At 38.4% G+C, this 24,893-nt stretch overlaps 1 protein-coding gene across 8 annotated transcripts in view; it reads left to right on the top strand.

The window, feature by feature from the left end:
• MELK (maternal embryonic leucine zipper kinase) overlaps positions 1–16,195 on the top strand; it is a 126,079-nt gene extending 109,884 nt beyond the window's left edge. For 7 of the 8 annotated variants that reach the window (XM_031654318.1, XM_031654320.1, XM_031654317.1 and 4 more), the window contains 5 exons: positions 3,308–3,539; positions 7,528–7,624; positions 9,156–9,324; positions 13,338–13,441; positions 15,672–16,194. In XM_031654318.1, the coding sequence (XP_031510178.1) occupies positions 3,308–3,539; positions 7,528–7,624; positions 9,156–9,324; positions 13,338–13,441; positions 15,672–15,849 (780 nt within the window). In that variant the 3' untranslated portion in view covers positions 15,850–16,194. Of the gene's footprint in view, positions 1–3,307; positions 3,540–7,527; positions 7,625–9,155; positions 9,325–13,337; positions 13,442–15,671 lie in introns of all 8 variants that reach the window. The other variant, XM_031654323.1, reaches the window with a different exon arrangement.
• The last annotated feature ends 8,698 nt before the right edge of the window (positions 16,196–24,893 follow it).

The raw sequence follows: 24,893 nt of genomic DNA on the forward strand, positions 1-24,893 counted from the left end.
TGTTGGCCAGGCTGGTCTCGAACTCCTGACCTCAGGTGATCCAGCTGTCTCGGCCTCCCAAAGTGCTAGGATTACAGGTGTGAGCCACTGCACCCGGCTGTGAATCTGTATCTTTACTTTCCTTCTAAACAATATGAAGGCCTTAGAACACTTAATCTCTGATTACCCCTCCTGGATTACATGCTATTGATGTGTCCAGGGTATTAGCTCTTGAATGTTTTTAGCTTTTTATTTTGAAATATTTATGGATTCACAGGATGTTATTGAAGATATCATTCTACTTTCTTCTTGCTTCTGTTGTTGCTATTGAAAAACTAACCTCAGTCTAGCACCTTTTTAGTTAGTCTGTCTTTTCTCTCTGGCTCCTTTTAGGGCCATGTCTTTGCTTTTTGTGTTCTGCAGCTTCACTGTTAGGGCTACTGCATTGCACACCTCCAGGGAGCACACCATCTGAGTGGTGTCTCTGTGGATATTGTCCTCTACAGTTGTATAATCTGGTAAGTAGAGATGTGGATTTCTTTTATGTATCCTGTTTATGATTCATCATGCTTTCTATGTATGGGGATTTGTATTTTTAATCAAATTTGGAAAATTTGTTGAATAATATACTGCTTTTTCTTTTTTCTTTTTTTTTTCTTTTTTTTTTTTGAGACAGAGTTTCTCTCTTGTTTCCCAGGCTAGAGTGCAATGGCGCGATGTCGGCTCACTGCAACCTCTGCCTCCCAGGTTCAAGCGATTTTCCTGCCTCAGCCTCCCGAGTAGCTGGGATTACAGGTGCCTGTCTCCATGCCCAGCTAATTTTTGTATTATTAGTAGAGATGGGGTTTCACTGTATTGGCCAGGCTGGTCTTGAACTCCTGACCTCACGTGATCTCATGACTTGGCCTCCCAAAGTGCTGGGATTACCGGTGTGAGCCAGCAACGCCCAGTGTGCTTTTTCTTAAAAACAATATTTATATACATTTGTAGGGTACAAGTACAGTTTTCTTACCTACATAGTGGTCAAGTGAAAGGTTTTAAAGTGTCACCTGAATAATGTACATCGGACCCCTTAAGTAATTTCTCATCACCTACCCCTTCCCATCTCCTCACCCTTCCAAGTCTACATTTTCCTCTCTACATTCATGTGTACACCTTTTTTTGGCACCCACTTATGAGTGAGAACATGCAATATGTGTCATTCTGTGTCTGGCTTGTTTCACTAAAATAACCTCCACTTCCATCCACCTTGCTGCAAAAGATAGGATTTCATTCTTTTTTATGGTTGAATAGTATTCTTTCTCTCTCTCTATGTCTCTCTCTCTCTCTGTCTCTCTCTCTCTCTCTCTCTCTGTCTCTCTCTCTCACATTTCCTTTATCCAGTCATCCGTTGATGGACACTTAGGTTGATTTTGTATCTCTGCTATTGTGAGTAAGTACTGTGATAAATATACAAGTGCAGGTATCTTTTTGATGTATTGATTTCTTTTCCTTTGGGAAAAGAAGTAGAGGGAATTGCTGCTTTTGCATTGTCCATATTATCTGTCTCTGTAACTTAGAATAGCCTTATGTTGGACTTACTTTATTTCATTTTCTGTTTCCTTAAACCATCTTTCATGTATCTTATATCTTTTTCTCTCTTGACTACATTCAGAGTAATTTCAGATTTATATTTCTATTCAAATGTCTCTATTTCCTTTATTCTGTTATTTGGCATGTGCATTGAACTTTTCATTTTTATCATGTTTTTATTTCTAGAAGTTTTTATTTTTCAAATCTATTTGAACAGTTTTGGTAGTCTTGTTCTTTTCTCATGTTTTTGTTTCGCTATTTTAAACATGCAAACATACTTATTTATGTTCTGTATTTGATAATTTTAATACCTGAAGTCTTTATGCTCATAGTGCTTGTGTCTTTTGGAATTTCTTATGTAGGTTTATTTTTCTTTGAACTCTATGGGAATTATCTGAGGCTTGGGTTAAGGTCTTGAGTTGGGTTGGACTGAAGCTTTTCTTTCAGGTAGGAGTTGTGCTTGCTTCTACCAGGTTCCTCGGGCACAACCAGCCTAGGACTACTTTAAGTTAAAATTAGGCGTGAGGTTTCTGGAACATGCAGGTTGTATTAATTTGGACCTTTATTTATTTGAAGACTGGCCTGTGTTTACTTACAAATTATTAAAAGAAGCTTCATTTTTCTCCTCCCTCAGAACCAAGACCAGGACACTCTTTTTCTTGCCTATTCCCTTTGAAGAGCAGATTTATATTTAACTCAGCCTTTCATTATAGTTATAGCACTTCCTGGCTTTACATGGGAGCTTTGGATCTAACTCACCACCTTACAGAGGCCCAAGGCTTCTGTGGCTGTAGAAACACAAGCTGTAGGTTATCAGAGATAGAAGATAGATGCCCTTAGGGCAGCAGAGAGTTTCAGCCTTGGTTACACCTTTGGATTCATTCTCAGGTTTTTAGTTTGGCCTCTTAGGATTTTCCTTATTCTCTTGCAAGCTCAACCATAAATTTAAAAGGATTAAAAAGTATTTTTTATCCAACATTTCTGTTAGAGTAGTTAATAACATGTTTTTTCTGCCCTAATTGCTGACTAAACTTTTTTTTTTTTTTTGGTATATATCAGAGGCAAGCCGTGACTATCTATAGATTATGCCATAATGCCATAATCTTATCTAGGTATGGAAAGCATTTCTTAGCGATTGATTTGTGGCCATTCACAATATTGCCTAGGATCTGAGTATGTATATACACTCAACCTGTATCATGTTGACAATTACTGTCAATAGAACAGACTAAAGTGTTCTACATGTATTAAAGAAAACTATATATTTTCAAATTTCCTAATATTGTCAATAACACCTTTTGATAATTCATTTTAATAAATAGTACAAGGGGCTGGGCGCGGTGGCTCAAGCCTGTAATCCCAGCACTTTGGGAGGCCGAGACGGGCGGATCACGAGGTCAGGAGATCGGGACCATCCTGGCTAACACGGTGAAACCCTGTCTCTACTAAAAAATACAAAAAACTAGCCGGGCGAGGTGGTGGGTGCCTGTAGTCCCAGCTACTCGGGAGGCTGAGGCAGGAGAATGGCTTAAACCCGGGAGGCGGAGCTTGCAGTGAGCTGAGATCCGGCCACTGCACTCCAGCCTGGAGGACAGAGAGAGACTCCGTCTCAAAAAAAAAAATAAAATAAAATAAAATAAAATAAATAAATAAATAAATAAATAGTACAAGGTAGTTTGCAAATGATTAAGGAATGTTGTAAAGAAATTGACTTTTCTTCTTCAGTGTGCTTTATCAAGTAACTTTTTTTTTCCAGTTTACCAAGTATTGGACAGAATCAAATGGGGTAGAATCTAAATCATTAACTCCAGCCTTATGCAGAACACCTGCAAATAAATTAAAGAACAAAGAAAATGTATATACTCCTAAGTCTGCTGTAAAGAATGAAGAGTACTTTATGTTTCCTGAGCCAAAGACTCCAGTTAATAAGAACCAGCATAAGAGAGAAATACTCACTACACCAAATCGTTACGCTACACCCTCAAAAGGTATTTGCTAAGTGAATTAAGCAGTAAGAAGTTTCATTTTTCTTACCACATTAAGTAAACGTATAGCAGGTCAGAAGTGACTAGCATTGCTTTCAGGAATTTCTAGAAGTCAAGATGCTTTTTTATCATGTCGTTTGCATTAGTTGAAATGAAAGCATATTTGTCAATTTCAATTTCTTCTCAAATGATACCGAGTTTTTCCTCTTTTTCACATTTATAAAATTGAATCATAGCATCGTAGGATATCAAAGCTGAAAGGCAAGTTAGAGTTCATTTAATCCAACTCCCTTTTTCATAACTAAGATACCTGAGACTCAGAAGGAGTGAAGTGATTTGTCCAAGGTCATATACCCAGGTTTAGACCTTGCACGCCCTTTACCCCGACTTACGACTCAAGCTGACGCCTCCATCGAGCCTTTACTTATCTGGAGCTCCAGTTCTGGTGTCTGGTCCTATTCTGCCCTGTGGTATTACTGCCTGTCCTTAACAGACAGGGTGAATCTGTGATGCCCTTCCAGATATCTGTCTTTGTCCAGTTACTACAACTTCCTCATTTCCCTTGGTTTCCTCTTCAGTTTAGTCATCACCAGTTATTTAAACCATTTCTTTTATGATACTTCACTGTTTTGGTTGCTGGCCTCATCTGGACACATTCCATTTGGTCAGTCTGCCTCTTAGAATACAGTACCTAAAACTAAACTGAGTTTTCTAGACTGGATCTCACGAGGATAGGGTGGTAAGTGTCATGACAGTAGAGACTCTCTGCCTTGTTTATTGCAGCATGGCATGGTCTGTATTAGGGGCCATATCTGTCTGGTACATAGTACATAGTACTAGGCCTGATGCCTAGTACATAATAGGGGCCATATTTATGTAATGAAATAATAAGAGCCCAAAGGAATTTTATTTTTGGTGATCCTGTTTGTGTCACTTTAAAAAATGTTACCTAAACTTTATTAGCCTTTTTTCCCCTAGCAATTGTGACCTTCTCTAGTTTTAAGATTCTAACAAACCTAAACTCTGGAGCATTGCCATGTGAACTGCTGTGAAACCGCATCCTACCTTTGTGCTTCTAGTTCACTAATGCAGCTTGTAGCCGGTTTGAGGGGTTAACTTCTTATCTATAAAGATATTACGGAAGACTTTGCCAGAATATTTGCTAGGAGTCCCATTTTTATGTTAATGACATTTTCTGTTTCATCAACTCAAATAACACTTTCCCCCCAAAATGTGAGACCAGTTTGGTGTCCTGGTGTGTGTGTGTGTGTGTGTGTGTGTGTGTGTGTGTGGGGGGGGGGGGGGGGCGGGCACTTCCTGTGGTGGTTGTGAGAATTCAGTGAGATAGCATCTACCCTGCAATGGTAGCTGCTATTGCATTCTTTCCCAATGAAAGGGTCTCTTTCTGTTCTTTCTCTTACTGTAAGTACAATACCCTCTGTGAATCATGGGATTGGGCAGGGAGATAAACTGGACCTCAGCTCACCTTAGCTCATTCAAGGCCTTTTTTTTTTTTTTTTTTTTTTTGCTTTTTTTCTTTTTCTTTTTTTTTTTTTATTTCTTTGAGACGGAGTCTCGCTCTGTTGCCCAGGCTGGAGTGCAGTGGCGCGATCTTGGCTCACTGCAACCTCCACCTCCTGGATTCAAGCAGTCCTCCTGCCTCAGCCTCCCTAGTAGCTGGGATTATAGGCACCTGCCACCAGGCTCGGCTAATTTTCGTATTTTTAATGGAGACGGGGTTTCACCACATTGGTCAGACTGGTCTCGAACTCCTGACCTCAGGTGATCTGCCTGCTTCAGCCTCCCAAATTTCTGGGATCATAGGCGTGAGCCACTGTGCCCGGCCCAGGGCTTTTTTATTTTAAAAAACTTTTAGTGCCATAATCCCTTCCATTATTGACATTTTTTACTTTTTGTGTAACTCTGAAGGTTTTACAGTGTGGGTAGTTTGGAATTTATTTTACAATCTTGAAATATTATCAGTTGACATATGTTGTCATGATAAATTGTGTTAGTTAACTATTATTATTAATTAGTTTCTCTTCATGGGCTCCAGGAAGCAAGTGGCTTCAAACCATGATTCTTCAGCTTCCATTAGTGACTGCTCCTCTCCTTTCTCACTCGCTTTCCTTTCCTTTCCTTTCCTTTCCTTTCCTTTCCTTTCCTTTCCTTTCCTTTCCTTTCCTTTCCTTTCCTTTCCTTTTCTTTTCCTTTTCTTTTCTTTTCTTTTTCTTTTTCTTTTTCTTTTTCTTTTTCTTTTTCTTTTTCTTTCTCTTTCTCTTTCTCTTTCTCTTGCTCTTGCTCTTTCTTTTTCTCTTTTTCTTTTTTATTTCTTTTTCTTTTCCTTTTCCTTTTTTTTGAGACAGAGTTTCACTCTTGTTGCCCAGGCTGGAGTGCAGTGGCATGATCTTGGCTCACTGCAACCTTCGCCTTCCAGTTTCAAGCAATTCTCCTGCCTCAGCCTCCTGAGTAGCTGGGTAGCTGGGATTATAGGTGTGCACCACCATGCCCAGTTAATGTTTTGTATTTTTAGTAGAGATGGGGTTTCAACATGTTGGGCAGGCTGCTCTCGAACTCTTGACCTCAGGTGATCCATCCACCTCGGCCTCCCAAAGTGCTGGGATTACTTTGGGATGAGTAATCCCAAAGTAAATTTGGGGTGAGTAATCCCAAAGTAAATTTGGGGTGAGTCCACCATGCCCAGCCCTGCATTTTACTTTCATTGTGAGTTATTTTTGACATAAACATTAATTTCATTTTTGTCATTCCTACACAATGCAGGCATTGGCAGTTTGTTGAAGGTCAGTTCTGTATGGTGATAGATACTGTTTGTATACAAAGATGAAAGCTGTTTTTATAGATCTTTCTGATTGCTCTTATTTTCTTGTTCTTGTGCAAAGTGAGAATATAGCCAAATAGTCATAAACAAAACCAAGCCCCTAATCTCTTTTACAAATTTTGATATTATATCTTTGTTTTTATAGTGTGAATATTATCTCTAAAGGGTATAAAACTTTTAGATCATGAGCTAATCAGCATAACCAGATTTGTTAGTACAAATTTGTCACAAACTATCTGGAATGCAAATACCCTACTTAGAATAAAACATAAAATTCTGGAACAGAGAATATAAAAAAAATCAAAGCTTACATCTCTTTTTTTTTTTTTTTTTTTTTTTTTTGAGATGAAGTCTCACTCTGTCTTCCACGCTGGAGTGCAATGGTGTGATCTTGGCTCACTGCAACATCCGTCTACTGGGTTCAAAGGATTCTTCTGCTTCAACCTCCCAAGTGGCTGGGATTACAGGCGCCCGCCACCAGGCCCGGCTAATTTTTCTGTATCTTTAGTAGAGATGAGGTTTCACCATGTTGGCCAGGGTGGTCTCTAACTCCTGACCTCATGATCTGCCCTCCTCGGCCTCCCAAAGTGCTGGGATTACAGACATGAGCCACCGTGCCTGGCCAAAGCTTACATCTCTTTAATAACTTATGTCAAGCTTTCACAGGGGTCTGTTCTTTTTGCCTAACATGAGTTTAATCGGGCTATGAATTGAATTAACACCTTTTAATTAAATTAGATCAATTAAAAGCATAAATTGGGCCCTTGTACAAATACAGATTGACTTTTATTTTTAGAAAAAGAATCAGTAATTATGAGATTTGTATTTTTATGATCTGTTTAGATTTATCATATGATGTTTATAATAAAATTAAAAGCATGGCCTCAATTTGCAGTGAAGAAAAAAAAGAAGAGCCACACATACAAGGCAAAATGATTTTGTTTTTATTATAAATCACATGGAAACATTTCTTGAAAGAGTTAGAGCCTTTGACATCACAGGTCAAGTGATTATACTATTTCTGAGTCAATGAATAATGTTATTATTATTGAATAATGTTATTAATAATGTTATTATATTATTATTAATAATAGAAATTTCAGAACCATAGTATGTGCTGCATATGGATTGTGTTTGTTCTGTTTCTAATAGCTAGAAACCAGTGCCTGAAAGAAACTCCAATTAAAATGCCAGTAAATTCAACAGGAACAGACAAGTTAATGACAGGTGTCATTAGCCCTGAGAGACGGTAAGTGTTTGGTTTTTTTTTTTTTTTTTTTTTGAGACGGTCGCCCAGGCTGGAATGCAGTGGCCGGATCTCAGCTCACTGCAAGCTCCGCCTCCCGGGTTCCCGCCATTCTCCTGGCTCAGCCTCCCGAGTAGCTGGGACTACAGGCGCCGCCACCTCGCCCGGCTAGTTTTTTGTATTTTTTAGTAGAGACGGGGTTTCACCGTGTTAGCCAGGATGGTCTCGATCTCCTGACCTCGTGATCCGCCCGCCTCGGCCTCCCAAAGTGCTGGGATTACAGGCATGAGCCACCGCGCCCGGCCTAGTGTTTGGTTTTTTTAGGTTCTAATCTTTAGTGTATGTAACCAGATTTCCTTTTTCATATATTAATAGACCTGATTAAGGTAAATCATCACATAGATTCTGTTGGAGAGTAGGAATATCTGTTTATATGTGGATGACCTGTGGCCATTCCTGGACATGTAGCCACTGCCTTCCTCATGGGGTAGAATTGTGAAACTGATCAGCAGTAGGACGGCACCTTAAGTACAACAGGCTGGGAAGACAGTGGACCTCATCTCAGCCAACTAGTTGCCTCTCTGAGGCCCATCTTACCCTTCTCTTTGGCCAGTGAAATATAGATATCCACTAACAGATTGTAGTCCTCCCAAATCGTAAAGATACTCACTGTTGTTTCAAAGAAAATCCTCTGTATGAAAAGTTCTGCAGCATAGGTAACCCTTCAAGTAACCCTTCTGCAGCATAGGTAACCCTGCTATTCTTTTATAGCAGTTTCTTAAAGGCATTGTCTATTTTGGAGACAATTGGGAGAATTAGAATGTGAACAGGGTATTAGATATTATGGAATTATTATTAATTTATTGATGTGATAATGGTATCATCTTTATGGAAGACAGCATCCTTATTCACTGGAGATGTATACTGAAGTGTTTCAGAGTGAAGTGTCATGATATCTTCAGATGAGTTACTTTCAGTTGGCTTAGCAAATAAGTAAATTTAATGTATATAGGTAATACATTAAATTACTTATAAGTAAATTTAATGTATTACCTATATACATTAAATTTATGTATATAGATATATGCATTGATATATATATCAGTATATATATTATCTATATCCATACAGAAAGCAAAGTGGCAAAATATGAACAATTGTTGAATCTAGGAGGATATACTGGTGTTCACTGTACTCTTCTTTGAACTTTTCTATATATATGACATTTTTTTAAAAGGAAGGGGATAAATAGTTTTGCTGAGTGGCAGTTGCCTGGTGGAAGGGTGACAGCTCCTGTCCAGGAGGAAATGGCTTTGGTGCTTCCTGATGAGGAGAGAGGAGAGAGGTGATCTGGCCCTGAATACCTGAATGAGTATACCTGAATGAGGTACCTGAATGAGTATACCTGAATGAGTATACCTGAATGATACCTGAATGAGGCACCCTAATGTGTATGAAGGGACAAAAGTTCGCCCTTGCAGACCCCACAGGCCGGAGGCCCAGCTCTCCTCATGCCTTTTTTGTTTTGTTTCAGGTGCCGCTCAGTGGAACTGGATCTCAATCAAGCACATATGGAGGAGACTCCAAAAAGAAAGGGAGCCAAAGTGTTTGGGAGCCTTGAAAGGGGGTTGGATAAGGTTATCACTGTGCTCACCAGGAGCAAAAGGAAAGGCTGTGCCAGAGATGGGCCCAGAAGACTGAAGGTAAGCAGGCTGGAATTCTTTCATATGGATTTCAGAAGCTGACTGCTAATGGATTGCCTTTTTTTTTTTTTTAAAGGTACTGAATGAATTTATTAGTGTTTTTTATTTGAGTATTTATTCACTTAGTTAATATATGTTTTTTGAGCAACTAAAATATGTATGTTATTGTGCAGTCGGTAAATAGATACAGTCACTCCCTTCAAGGAGCAAACAGCTATCATTCAAATATTCAAGAGCAGTTGGAGGGATTGGTCACAGGGGCAACATGGAGGTGAGGAAGCAGTGGGCACAGATGGAGAACTGAGAGCTGCCTTAAGGAGGGGGACTTGAGCTTAGTTATGTCCCTGATTCATGGATACTTTGTAGGCCCTCATGAAATATTTGAATGCATGGGAAGATAATTGGAACTTTGAGTGTGGTGTGTGTCAGGAAAACAGTGAGTGAAAAGTGGAGATGGTAGGCTGGAAGGGCCTCAAGGCCTGGCTAAAAAGATGTGGATCTTATTTAATAGACCCAGTATGCTTTAAAAGGGTTAATGTGTCAGTGGTGTGGACAATATATTTGGTCAAGGAAGGAAAGGAAAAATAAACTATTAGTTGATACAAAGTACTTTTTATTCTTTTGGATTCTCTCTGAGCATTCATTCAAACACCTAATGAATACATGTTTGTTTTGTGGAAGGGGAGTAATTAAGAGGTAAAGGGATGAATGAGACACAGCCCATGTCCTTGAGGAACTCTTAGGCTGGCTGTGAAAACAGGCTGGGATGTTGTTCTGACACACTGGGCTCAGTGCTATAGTAAAAACACGTTCCAAGAGGTGTGGACCCAGAGCGGGGGAGAAGATGGTAGTGTGCCCATCATTTGGGGACTGGGTCTGTGTTTAGTTTTTGCACTGAGACTCTCGTAATGAGCAAATCTGGGTGGTTTGAGGGAAGGAAAATGCTGAGCTATTGGGCAGAAGGGTGTTTCAGAGGAGAATGTTCTGAGATCTCATTTGTGTTCTGTCTTAAAGTGGAAGAAGATAGGATTTATCCACTAGCAGTCATTGCCTTGAACTTACGTAGTGTGCTGAGAAGTTTACGTTACATACGGCTGTTTATTAGGCATATTTTATTCTTTTGTTCTGAAATTTCTCTGGTTGGAGATAGTTAAGTATTTCAAGGACTGACACTGGGATTTAAAAAAACCATAGTACCATTGCACTGAAAAATGTTAAATAAAATTAAGGAAACTAGTTCAACCATATGTATGTATATATACATTATTGAGAAGCTCAGCAGTTACCAAATACTAATGGATAATGTTCTAAAAATGGTCACTTATGTAAATATTTTGGAACCTGAATGCATTTTTCAATAGAAACTACTGTGGTATTAGTTGGCTTTCTAGGGAGTTCTCCAGTACCTCCAGAATGTAGGAGAAAAACCACAAGATTGGGAATGAGAAGACCTGGGTTCTGGCTCCAGCTTTGTACTATATAGCTTTGATAAATCATTTTATTCCTGATCTCCTCAGTTTCTTCATTTGTAAAATCTGGAAAAATGCCTACCCTGGCAACCTCACAGGGCTGAGATGTAGAAACAAGACTCTACGTATGGGATGCTACGTGGCGTATTAAATACTTTATTAGTATAAGGTGGTATTTCCAACATCAAGGATTACTATCAGTGTTGAGCACTTTACCCCCCCATGTATAGGCCCATGGTCTAATTAGCAGAGTGCTAAGATCAAAAACTTTAACTTTAGATCTTTAACACTTTTTGTTGCTTTTAAGTTTTTGCAAAACTGAAGGACTGTCTTTGGGAAATTAACCTTATTTTTTTCCACCAACTTCAAATACTGTACTAAAAACTATACACTTACCAGAAGAGCTGCAAGGATAGTAGAAATAATACCATAGTTTTTTAAGATAGCAAATCATATGTAGTTATGTCCTCTTTTAGGAAACAGTCTACTAAAAATCCAAAATTTAAATAGATAAATTAGGATTCATTCTTTATTTTACCAAAGCAGTGATTTATATTGTGATTTGAAGGTGTTCAGTTTATTATTAATATCGTCTTGACAGAGCCAATTTAGTTTGGTGAAAAGAGTGCTAGATCAGGAACCAAGAAAGAGAGGGTCCCTTTGTTAACACTCAGTTTCACGACATTTGCTATATGGGTGTATTGTGTGCACTATTATTTATCTGGTATTTTCTTTATGTTGACTCTCCTTTAACAAATAGATTTATAGAGATATAACTGATATGTAATAAACTTGCACATATTTTATTTTATTTATTGTTAATTTTTTGAGGCAGAGTCTTGCTCTGCTGCCTAGGCTGCAGTACAATGGCATGATCATAGCTCACTGCAGCCTCAACCTCCTGGGCTCAAGTCATCCTCCTGCCTCAGTCTCCTGAGTAGCTGGGACACATGCCACCACACTTGGCTAAGTCTTAATTTTTTGTAGAGACGAGGTCTCACTATGTTACCCAAGCTGGTCTTGAACTCCTGAGCTTAAGTAATCCTCCTGCCTTGGCTTCCCAAAGTGCTGGGATTACAGTCATGAGCCACCACACCTGGCCAACTGTGCATATTTTAAAGTACAATTAATATGCTTTGGCATTATATATAACATCTGTGAAACCATTACCACAATCAAGATAATTTTTTAAAACTCAAATTTATTTAAAAGGAAACATATATCATTAGGTTTTTTGTTGTTGTTGTTAATTATGTTTTCTAAATCAGATGGGAACAAATACATATTTAATACAAATATGTTTTCTAAATCAGATGGAAACAAATACATATTTAAAAATATTTATCCATGTGCTACCCAGAATTACCTTGTATATCTTATATCACACTATGAGAAGCACTACCTTAAGAAACTTATATCTCTTCTTTGGGCAATAGGTTCTTATTTTGAAAAGTTGGATACTTTTTTCCCTCAGCATTTTATTTATACAATGAACTCAAACCTGAAAGATATAGAAACTAAGGTTTTGTTTGACAGTGAAGGTACTTACCAGAAAGGGAGGGATTTTTGTGTGTCCAGGACCCGCTAAAACAGTGCCTAGCACATAGTAAATATTCAAAAAATAGTTGTTGAATGAATGAAGGATAAATATCAATTAGGAATGAAATTATCTCTCAGGATTAGGCTCTCAGTCAATGAGAAAAAATAACATGACATTACTTTTTTAAAGGAATACCTGTTACATTTATTTCCTCATATAACTGTCATAAAATCAGCTCCTGGAACTCTATAATATTCTTTTTTTTTTTTTTTTTTTTGAGACAGAGTCTCGCTCTGTCACCCAGGCTGGAGTGCAGTGGCACGATCTCAGCTCACTGCAAGCTCCGCCTCCTGGGTTTATGCCATTCTCCTGCCTCAGCCTCCCGAGTAGCTGGGACTACAGGCGCCCGCCGCCTCGCCTGGCTAGTTTTTTGTATTTTTTAATAGAGATGGGGTTTCACCGTGTTAGCCAGGATGGTCTCGATCTTCTGACCTCGTGATCTGCCTGTCTTGGCCTCCCAAAGTGCTGGGATTACAGGCTTGAGCCACCACGCCCGGCCTGTATTCTTTAAATAATCCAGAAAGAATTAAGGAAACATATCCAACTAACTACAAAGCAAACTTCGTATGGTGTTTATCTTTCTGTGGTATACATTTCAGGACTGTTAATGTCTCTTAAAATAGTGTGGGAAGGGGAAAACAAGCACAGCTCAAACAGTTAGATGGATGCTCTTTAATATTTATTTCTTTAAAAGGATTGGTAGGAGAGGAAGATGAAAGTATGAAAAGGAAGCTATGGGTGTGGTTACTAATAACCATCATTTCTCCAAACTTTCCCAGTGTGCCATGAACTCACTAAGAGTTGACTGTAAATTCCTTTGGTATTTTTCAGGAAATAGTTCCATTTGAAATGGTACTATATTGAGGAGTTTTGGAACTCTTGATCTGGTGTGATAGTCTTTGTGTTGATGTAAAAATTTACTTCTCTTCTTTTTCTTTTTTAAGCTTCACTATAATGTGACTACAACTAGATTAGTGAATCCAGATCAACTCTTGAATGAAATAATGTCTGTCCTTCCAAAGAAGCATGTTGACTTTGTACAAAAGGGGTAAGAAGCACATTTACAAGCTGTTGCATTTATTACTTAATGTCTTTTGGACTTTGAGAAAATAGGGGTTGGTTGGGTGCTGTGGCTCATGCCTGTAATGCCAGCATTTTGGGAGGCTGAGGTGGGCAGATCACTTGAGGCCAGGAGTTCAAGTTCAGCCTGGCCAACCTGGAGAAACACCATCACTACTGAAAATACGAACAAATTAGCTGGGCATGGTGGCACATGCCTGTAGTTCCAGCTGCTTGGGAGGCTGAGGCATGAGAATCACTTGAACCCGGGGGTGGAGGCTGCAATGACCTGAGATCACACCACTGTACTCCAGCGTGGGTGACAGAGCGAGACTCTGTCTCAAAAAAAAAAGGGAAAATAGGAGTTGATCTCCCCACCTCTGTGCTTTAGAAAAAATATATTTCTCCCACCTCATTCCAAAAGCTTTTAAGGTAGTGTTATTGCTTATAATTTATTCTCTTTTGTTTGGTTCAAGCTATAAAAGTTTTAGAAGCATAGATATTGTTCCACTTTCAAAGTTAGACTTTTTATTTCAAAATAGGAAAATTCAAAATTCTTCTAGCTTTCTTGTAGATCCTCTATTTTCCTTTGATTTTCTGCTTTACAATAATATTTATAAATTATAATTAAATTTGTGAGACATTTCAAACAAATCAGGGATTTATATAGAATCCTTCTCTTCATGACTGGCTGTTTTTCAGGGCTGGATTTTCAGTGCTTTAGGAAGTTTTTTCACCTTATTTCTCTCCTTTTGAAGGAACTGCCATCAAAAGCTCCTTGGTTATGATCTCCTGGTCTCAATAGCCAGGCCTCTTCTGGTTACCCAAGATGGCCATATTTCTAAGCATTTCCATTCAATTATTTCCCTTTAAAATTTCTTTATTAAAGCAGCCAGTAGAGACACACATGGATTTAAACATGTAAATAGAATAGTCAATATAGAGTAAGATTTTAAGAAACATTCTTGTACAGATATAATTTTACTTTTTACTTACCTATGAATGTTGGCAAGCATTCCTTCTATGAACCCTGGCATTCCTCTCAGGCTTCATTAGAACACGTCTCTCCCACTCTGATCTCTTCTTCATGCTTGGGGCTTATGAGCCTCTGGGCATATCTCTGTCACAGGCCTCTCAATGATCTGTTCTCTAACATGTGACTAAATTGTTCTATGCCTCATCTTCCTGTCAAGAATGTTAACTACAGGGTGCTCCTTTTGGCATTTCTGATGTTGACTGCTTATTTTTGAGAGATCAAGCCTCTTTCCCAAAACACATGACTAAGTTACTAAGAAAAAGAATATTTTGGTACATAACAGTGTGAAACAGAAAAAAGTGCGTAACAGAAACAATGTAACTTCTCCACACATCTGCGGAACAGCACCTAATCAGGAACCCTTAAGTATTTAGGGAATTGAAACTTAAAATCAGTTCTATTTATTGAAGATTAGTAAGACAAAACTCTAAAATAGAATGTAAACTAATTAAAAATTATTTACATGAATTAAATTTATCCAACTTTTCAGGGTCATACATATGTCTTAAGATGAGTTTCAGGCTTCATTTTGACTGGGCCTTTCCATTCTCAGAGTAGATAATGTGGCAGTTCTAGCTATAAATGCTATACATTTCAGTTATGGAAATATATCATTTCCTTGGGCTTTTTCTTCTGCTTTTCTTTCTGCCATAAAGTGATGTGATGATCATAACCTCTTATTACTAATTAGAAAAACCTCAAAAACACGTGCCTTTCTGACAGGTTAGTGGCTTCAGCTTTATTTATATGAAAGACAGAAGTTTCTGACAAGGCTCACACATACGAAATATTATCTTTCTTGCACTTTCCTTTGTTGTGAATGTTGTGGAAATGCCCAGTGTTTGCAGATTACACTGTTGAAAGGGTTACGTAAAGAATGCCAGATTTCTTGAGCATGAATGGCATGTATAGCTATGAAATAGGGGCTTTTCTTTGGAGCAAGGGAGAATTCTAATAAAGCCTTTTCATGCTTATTCTTAGGATCCTAGTTCAGTTTCTGGGAAAACACCAGTCATACTCTATTACTAAAGCATAGTTAGGTCATTTGGAAACTGTAAACAGTAATACTTGGCTTAATATGAAATAATGGTTCATTTCCTCCACTGGCCTCCTAGAGGCTTAGAAAACTCTTATACAGAATATGGTTCTCCTACTAACTAGCTTCTTATCTTGTTTTTTGCAGTTATACACTGAAGTGTCAAACACAGTCAGATTTTGGCAAAGTGACAATGCAATTTGAACTAGAAGTGTGCCAGCTTCAAAAACCGGATGTGGTGGGTATCAGGAGGCAGCGGCTTAAGGGCGATGCCTGGGTTTACAAGAGATTAGTGGAAGACATCCTATCTAGCTGCAAGGTATAATTGATGGATTCTTCCATCCTGCCGGATGAGTGTGGGTGTGATACAGCCTACATAAAGACTGTTATGATCGCTTTGATTTTAAAGTTCATTGGAACTACCAACTTGTTTCTAAAGAGCTATCTTAAGACCAATATCTTTTTGTTTTTAAACAAAAGATTATTTTGTGGATGAATCTAAGTCAAGCCCATCTGTCATTATCTGTTACTGTCTTTTTTAATCATGTGGTTTTGTATATTAATAATTGTTGACTTTCTTAGATTCACTTCCATATGTGAATGTAAGCTCTTAACTGTGTCTCTTTTTAATGTGTAATTTCTTTCTGAAATAAAACCATTTGTGAATATAGCAGGCTTCTCTTCTTTGTATTTGATTTTGATCCAAATAAAACCTCAAATGGCTTCCTGACTATTAAGTAGAGACTATTTGGAGTATGTTTTATCTGTTATCAAATATGCCTTGGGCAGAAAAACAGATAAGAATTCATTTGCATAATTTTTCCTGTCTCTGATTTAAGTAGGATTTATTGTGATCGTTAACTAAGTCACAGCTGTGGTTACCAGAGTTAAACAACACATTTAATATGTTGAATAAAAGAGTATTGACTTCAGTAAGTATGTTTGGTCAACAAATGATAAGTATCCAAACTATGAACCCCCCCTGAAATGTTACTTTAAGGTAATTTCCCTAAGTCTCAATGTTGGCCCCAAATTTGTATTTTTATTTTATTTTATTGGTCTCTAAAGGCTAGAACTCAAGTTATATTGGTATGGATTTCACCAATTAAACTAGTTGGAGGAAAAATAGCACTCCTTCTGGTCAGTAGTGAAGGGAATGTTTTGTCATTCATTTATTCAATAAATGTTTACTAAGTACTTACAAGCTTTAGGTCCTCAGGCTGAAGCTGCTACTGTCTAGTAAACCCAAGGATTTCAGAGTCTGTTAGCGGGGACAGATGTATTTGTAGCATAGCAGGACTGACCCACTTTGCATGGAGTTAGAAATGAATTCTTGAAAGAAACAGCATTTGTCATTGAAGGATATATAGGAGTTCAGCAGAAAGAGAAGAGTGAGGAGTGTGACTTTTTTCTTTTCTTTTCTTTTCTTTTTTTCTGAGACTCAGTCTCACTCTCCCAGGCTGGAGTGCAGTAGCGTGATCTCAACTCACTGCAGGCTCGACCTCCTGGGCTCAAGCAGTCTTCCTGCTTCAGCCTCCCAAGTAGCTGGTAGTACGGGCATGTGTCACCACACCCAGAAAATTTTTTTGTTTTTTGTACAGACAGGGTCTCACTATGCTGCCCAGGCTGATCTCAAAACTCTTGATCTCAAGCAGTCCTCCCACTTCAGCCTTCCAGAGTGCTGGGATTACAGGCATGAGCCACCACCCCAGCTTGGGACATGACATTTTTGAGAGAACAATATGTGCAAAGACAGGGAGTTATAAAATGTCATTATGTGTTTGGGGTGGAAGCGGGAAATGACAGTAGATGAGTTTCAAAGTTTAGATGGAAGTAAGTCATGAAAGTACTTGAATGCCCAATTAAAATAAGTTTTTTGGCAAAGGAGAGCTGTCAAAGGATTTTTAATTTTTTAACAACAGCTTTATTGTGATATAATTCATATGTCATAAGATTTACTCCTTTAAAGCCTGTACAATTCAGTGGGGTTTTAAAAGTATATTCAGTCCGGGCACCATCGTTTATGCTTGTAATCTCAGCACTTTGGGAGGCCGAGGTGGGTGGATCACCTGAAGTCAGGAGTTTGAGACCAGCCTGGCCAACATGTTGAAACCCCGTCTCTACTGAAAACAAAAAAGTATCCAGGTGTGGTGGCATGTGATCTGTAATCCCACCTACTTGGGAGGCAGAGACAGGAAAATCACTTGAACCTGAGAGGCGGAGGTTGCAGTGTGCCGAGATTGTGCCACTGCACTCCAGCCTGGGTGACAGTGCAACTCCGTCTCAAAAATAAATAAATAAAAGTATATTCATAGTTGTGCAACCATCACCACAATGTCATTTTAGAACATTTTTATTATCTCAAAAAGAAGCGCCATACTTGTTAGCAGTTACTCCCCTTTCCCCACCCCCCAGCCCCTGGCCACCACTTACCTACTTTCTCTTTCTATGAATTTGACTGGTGTGGGCATATCATATAAATGGAATCATACAATATGAGACTTTTGGGGTTTAGTTACTTTTACTTAGCATAACATTTTCAAGATTTGTAATGTTGTAGCATATATCAGTACTTCCTTTTATAGCTGAATAATATTCCATTGTATGGATATATCACTATTTATCACTTGATAGACATTTGGATTGTTTTCACTTGGCTATTATGAATGCTGCTGTGAATGCTTGTATATAAACAACTTTTGTGTGGACATATGTTTTCATTTCTCTTGTATGTATACCTAGGAGTGGAATTGCTGGGTCATTTAACATTTTGAGGAACTATCAAACTGTTTTTCCAAAGCCACTGCACCATTTTATGATCCCACCAGTGATGTATGAGGGTTCTAACTTTTCCGCATTCTGTCAAACACTTGTTATCTGTCTTTTTAATTTTAGTCATCCTAGTGGGTGTGAAGTGGTATGTCATTGTGGTTTTGATTGTCTTTTCCCTAATGATTAATGATATAGAGCAGCTTTTAATATGCTTTTAGCCATTTGTATATCTTTCTTGGAGAAATGTCTATTCAGATCCTTTGCACATTTTAAATTGGATTATGTTTTTATTGTTGAATTGTAAGAGTTCTTTATATATTCTAGATATGTCTGTTACCAGATATATGATAATATATATGATATATGATATGCAAATGTTTTTTCCATTCTGTGGGCTTAACTTTCTTGATCGCGTATTTTGAAGAACAAAAGTTTTTAATTTTCTGAAGTCCAATTTACCTATTTTTATGAAATACAAAAGTATGATTAATTTTTCCCTATGGGAAGTGGTGTGGTTTGAAATAGTGATTCTCAGAAGTTTTTGACCACTAGCCACAGCAAGAAACAAGTACACGTGATGGAAGCACTTGTAGTGCACTAGTAGTATCTATCTCATTTGCTTTTAATTTACGTTTCCCTAATGACTTTAGGATCCATCACATATAAACATATATGAAGCACTGCTTAGCCTTACTAAGTGACAGCGTATTCCATTTTCTCTTATAAATGTCTACTCTGACAATTGTAATCTTTAAATTGGAGTTCTTTAGTGCATTTACTTTAAAATTAAAATCCTTTTGGGGGATCAGGCTTATTGAGATGTAATTTACATACGGTGGAATTTACTCTTTTTAGGTGTACACTTTGATGAGTTTCGATGAATATATGTAGTTGTGTAACTACCACCATAGTTGAGATTGGAATGTTTCCATCACCCTAAAAAGTTTCATCTTGCTTTTTTTTAGACAATCCTTCCTTCTCCCAGGCTCTTACAATCACTGATAGGACTTCCATCTCTATAGTTTCGTTTTTTTTCCAGAGTATTATATAAGTGGAATCATTTACTACATGGGACTTTTGGGTATAACTTCTTTTCATTTAGCATGATGATTTTGAGACTTATCCATGTGGTTGTCTATATTAGTAGCTCATTTTTTATTGTTGAATAATAGTTTGAATAATATTGTTGACAGTAGTCAATTGGATATACCAAAATGTGTTTATTCACCAGTTGAAGTACTTTTGAGTTTTTACTTTTGGGGTTTTATTCTGCTATAATCATCCGTGTGCAGGTTTTGATGTATGCATGTGTTTTCATTTCACTTAGGTAAATATCCAGGAATGGAATTAATGGATCCTGTGGTCAGTGTATGTTTGTAGAAGGAACTACCAACAGTTACTAGCACATATGAGAGGTTTTTTTGTTTTCTTTTCTTTTTGAGACAGAGTCTCCCTCTGTTGCCCAGGCTGGAGTGCAGTGGCACGATCTCGACTCACTGCAACCTTCGCCTCCTGGGTTCAAGTGATTCTCCTCCCTCAGCCTCCTGAGTAGCTGGGACTACAGGCACGTGCCATCACACCCAGCTAATTTTTGCATTTTTAGTAGAGCCAGGGTTTCACCATGTTGGCCAGGCTGGTCTTAAACTCCTGACCTCAAATAATCTGCCCACATTGGCCTCCCAAAGTGCTGGGATTACAGGCATGGAGCCACCGCGCCTGGCCTGATTCTTTTTCTAAGTCATGTCAGGAAAAATATTGATTCTTTTGATTCGTCAATGTGGTATTTGGTCGTCTTTAATTTGTCTCATCAGTGCCTCCCATGTGTTTTTGATGCCTTTGAACTGGTGTTTTTAAAATTTCAATTTCTAATTGTTCATTATAGAAATACAATTGGGTTTTATATATTGGCGTTGTATTTTGCAACTTTCCTAAACTCACTAGTAATTCTAGTAGCTTTTTTTGGTAGATTCTTAAGGATTTTCTATGTAAATAGTTATGTCATCATTTGTGAATAAAGCCATTTTATTTCCTTTTCAAATTTTGTGCCTTTTATTTCTTATTCTTACCATATCACATTGGCAAAGACCTCCAGTATGACGTTGAATAAAGGTGGTGAGAGAAGACATTCCTGCTTTGTTCCTGATCTTATGGGGTAAGAATAATTCTTTTACCATTAGGTATGATGTTAACTGGGTTTTTCATAGATGTTTGCCATCAGTTCAATGAAGAGCCCTTCTATTCCTAGTTTGTTCAGATTTTTGTTCATGAATGAATGCTGAATTTTGTCATATCCTTTTTCTGTTTCAAGATGATTACATGGGTTTTCTCCCTTTTTTTTTTTTTTTGAGACGGAGTCTCGCTCTGCTGCCCAGGCTGGAGTACAGTGGCGCGATCTCCGCTCACTGCAAGCTCTGCTGCCTCCCAGGTTCACGCCATTCTCCTGCCTCAGCTTCCCAAGAAGCAGGGACTACAGGCAGCTGCCACCACACCCAGCTAATTTTTTTTGTATTTTCAGTAGAGACAGTTTCACCATGTTCGCCAGGATGGTCCCGATCTGACCTCATGATCCGCTCACCTCAGCGTCCCAAAGTGCTGGGATTACAGGTGTGAGCCACCACGCCCAGCCATTGGTTTTCTCTTAAATTTGTTCATATAGTGAATTACGACCAATTTACTTTTAATGTAATCATATAGTTGAATTTACAACTACCATTTCACTATGTCATAGCATTGTCTTCTGGTTTCAATCATTTGTTTTGAGAAATCAGCTGTCAGTTTTATTGTTGCTTCTTTGAAGGTAATGTTTTTTTTCTTCTGACTGCTTAAAAAATTATTTTTATTTGTTTCTGGTTTTCAGTAGGTTGACTTTGATGTACATTTTTTTGTTTGTTTTGTTTTCTGGAATTTATGCTGGTTGGAGTTTGTTGAGAGACTTGAATCTTTATGTTGATGTCTTTTCTCAGTTTTGAAAAATTCTTTACTGTTATCTCTTCAAATACTGCTTCTGCTCTATTCTTCCTTCTGAGGCTCCACTTAGCATGTAAGTTAAACCTTTTCCTTGTGTCTCACATACTTTTATTCCCTTTTGTATGTTTTCCACCCTTTGTGTGCTTCAGTTTACTTACTAACATGTCTTCTAGCTCATTAACTTTGTCGTCTTGTTGTGTCTAATCTGCAGTCATACTTATGTATTGTTTTTATTTATTTTTATTTATTTATTTATTTTTGAGACGGAGTCTCGCTCTGTCGCCCAGCTGGAGTGCAGTGGCGGGATCTCGGCTCACTGCAAGCTCCGTCTCCCAGGTTCACTCCATTCTCTTGCCTCAGCCTCCCGAGTAGATGGGACTACAGGCACCTGCCACCACGTCCGGCTAATTTTTTGTATTTTTAGTAGAGACGGGGTTTCACCGTGTTAACCAGGATGGTCTCGATCTCCTGACCTCGTGATCCGCCCGCCTTAGCCTCCCAAAGTTCTGGGATTACAGGCGTGAGCCACTGCGCCTGGCGCTTAGCTCCCACTTATAAGTGAGAACATATATTTGGTTTTCCATTCCTGAGTTACTTTATTTAGAATAATGGCCTCCAGCTCCATCCAGATTGCTGCAAAAGATATTTCATTCCTTTTTGTGGCTGAGTAGTATTCCATGGTGTATATATACCACATTTTCTTTATCCACTGGTTGGTGATGGGCACTTATGTTGATTCTGTATCTTTGCAATTGCGAATTGTGCTACTATAACGTGTGTGCATGTGTCTTTTTCATATTACTTCTTTTCCTTTGGGTAGATACCCCGTGGGATTGCCGAATCAAATGGTAGTTCTACTTTTGGTTCTTCAATGAATGTCCATACTGTTTTCCATAGTGGTTTGAACAAACATTTTAATCCATTTTTTTCTAGTTCTTTGCAGGAGCGTTAATCTGCCACAAACTATTCTATCCCATTTTGAGGGAGAAGCCTCTTATTCTTAAATATGGAGATTAAAGCTTACTCAGTTTATTTCATGATACATTGATTAGTTGCAACCTGCAGTTTATGAAATGCATAAAGGATAAATGTGTGAGACAAATCCAGGAGATGGGTAGAATTACCAGATTTTAGGAAGTGTTTAGTTGTCAAAGGGGAATGAGATGGTGGAATGAAGAATGCACTGATGTTGCTGACTCAGACATCCAGGTGGATAGGCAAGCCATTTACCACGATGGACTAATAAAACAGGACAGGGATCTATTTTAGAGAATTGAGATTAAGTTTACTTTTGTACACATTGAGTTTGAGATACCTATAACATCCAGGTGGGAATTTCTGATATGCGGAAAGAATCACTTATTTAGAACTCAAGAGAGAGATGGCAGCTGGAGCTGTGAATTTGTTACTCATTAGTGGATAGGTAGAAGTTTTCAAATCAATTTTATACATTTTTTAGTTAATCACATCAATTCAGCTGACAAATGCTATTCTACTACCCATCAGGCTGGATCAAGTAAAAATAGGTACTCTGCTAGTTAGGCTAAATCTTTTCTTTCTTTCTTTCTTCTTTTTTTTTTTTTTTTCTTTTTTTTTTTTTAGACAGAGTCTCTGTCACCCAGGCTGGAGTGTAGTGGTGCAATCTCGGCTCACTGCAACCTCCGCCTCTCGGATTCAAGCAATTCTCATGCCTCAGCCTCCAGAGTAGCTGGGATTACAGGTGCACACGACCGTGCCTGGCTACTTTTTGTAGTTTTTTTTAAGTAGAGACGGGGTGTCACCATGTTGGCCAGGCTGGTCTGGAACTCCTGACCTCAGGTGATCCCCCTGCCTCGGCCTCCCAAAGTGCTGGGATTACAGGCATGAGCCACCACCCCGGCCTAAAGATTTTCTTTAAGGAAAATAAAACATCAATGGTTGCCATGTCATCTAAAACCTATCATTTAATTCTAATTCTATAGAATCACTTGGAAAATTAAAGGAATATAGATATGAGTTAGACAAGTGAGCTGGGCTAGTTCCTAAGAGGCAAATATGATCAGGTTGCTGGCACTAAACTAAATCTGCACAGTTGTAAGTCTGCCTCATCATCCACTGGCCAGCCACACCTAGGCTTCTTTGTAGGGCATTTAGGGATTTTACATCCAGAGGAAGGCAGTATGAAGAGATGATAAGGGAACTTACAGTTGAAGAAATTAAGCGTTTGGAACCTGAGAAAACTCAGGGCATTACCCTCAAATATCTAAATGACTGTCATGTGCGGGAGATTATGAGACTTGTTTTAGCAGGCTGTATTGGGGTTCTGTAGAGGGACAGAACTAATAGGATATATATAGAGAGAGATATATAGTATTAAGTTTAGTATTATTAAATTTATTAATTATTAACTTAATTAACTTAACTCAATTAAGTATTGAGTTTATTAAGTATTAACTCACACAATCACAAGGTCTCACAATAGGCTATCTCCTGGCTGAGGAGCAAGGACAGCCAGTCTGAGTCCCCAAACTGAAGAAGTTGGAGTCTGATGTTCAAGGGCAGGAAGCATCCAGCACAGGAGAAAGAGGTACGCTGGAAGGCTAGGCCAGTGTAGTCTTTTCATGTTTTTCTGCCTGCTTTATATTCTAGCTGCACTGGCAGCTGATTAGATGGTACCAACCCAGATTAAGTGTGGGTTTGCCTTTCCCAACCCACTGTCTCAAATGTTAATCTCCTTTGGCAACACCCTCACAGACACACCCAGGATCAATACTTTGCATCCATCAGTCCAATCAAGTTGACACTCAGTATTAACCATCACACAGGCTGAGTTCAGTCCAGTGAGAAGTTGGAGGTAGAGATTGTATCTTACTCATCTTTGTGTTTCCAGCATGTAGTAGAGTGTGGAACACATCAGAGGCTCAGCAGATGCTCATAAAGTTGAATCACATTGAACTTGAGCTCACACTAAAAAGCTTTCAGAGACAACTCAAAGCTACCTGACAAGAGAAAGGGCTGCTTATACAGTGGTTTCCTTGTTGTTGGAGTTCTTCAGACATGTTAGACAACCATTCGTGGGATGTTGTCATAGAAGGGATTTAAGTATTGAACTAAATCCCATTGTCTTAAAAGCTTCCTTTAACCTTAGCATCTGTGATCCAGTAACAATATGGAAGATAATGGATCAATTATTTGGGTGTTTGTTGGCTGTAATAGGGAGAAATAAAATAATGATCACAGCAGCGATCATATATCGAGCACCCACTATGTGCCAGACACTATGCTGAATAATTTATATCAAGGATCAGCAAACTATGGCCTGTGGGCCAGCCTGTGGCCTCTTTTTGCGACGTTTTATTGGAACATAGTCATAGTCACATTGTCTGTGGCTGCTTTTGTGCTACAGTGGCAGAATTGGGTAGTTTTGACGGAGACTGATGACCTGCGAAGTATAAAGTATTTTACTATTTGAACCTTTACAGAAAAAGTTTGCTGACCCCCGATTTAGGTAAATATAACAACTCTGCATATTATACATATTAGCTCATTAATCTTTACATTAACTCTGCAAGGTAGATGGTGTCCCTTTTTACAGACGAGGAAGCTCAAGCTTAGGGAGGCAAAGTAATAACTCTCAAGGTCAAATAACTT

This window comes from Papio anubis, chromosome 13, assembly GCF_008728515.1.
Source record: "Papio anubis isolate 15944 chromosome 13, Panubis1.0, whole genome shotgun sequence".
NCBI lineage: Eukaryota > Metazoa > Chordata > Mammalia > Primates > Cercopithecidae > Papio > Papio anubis.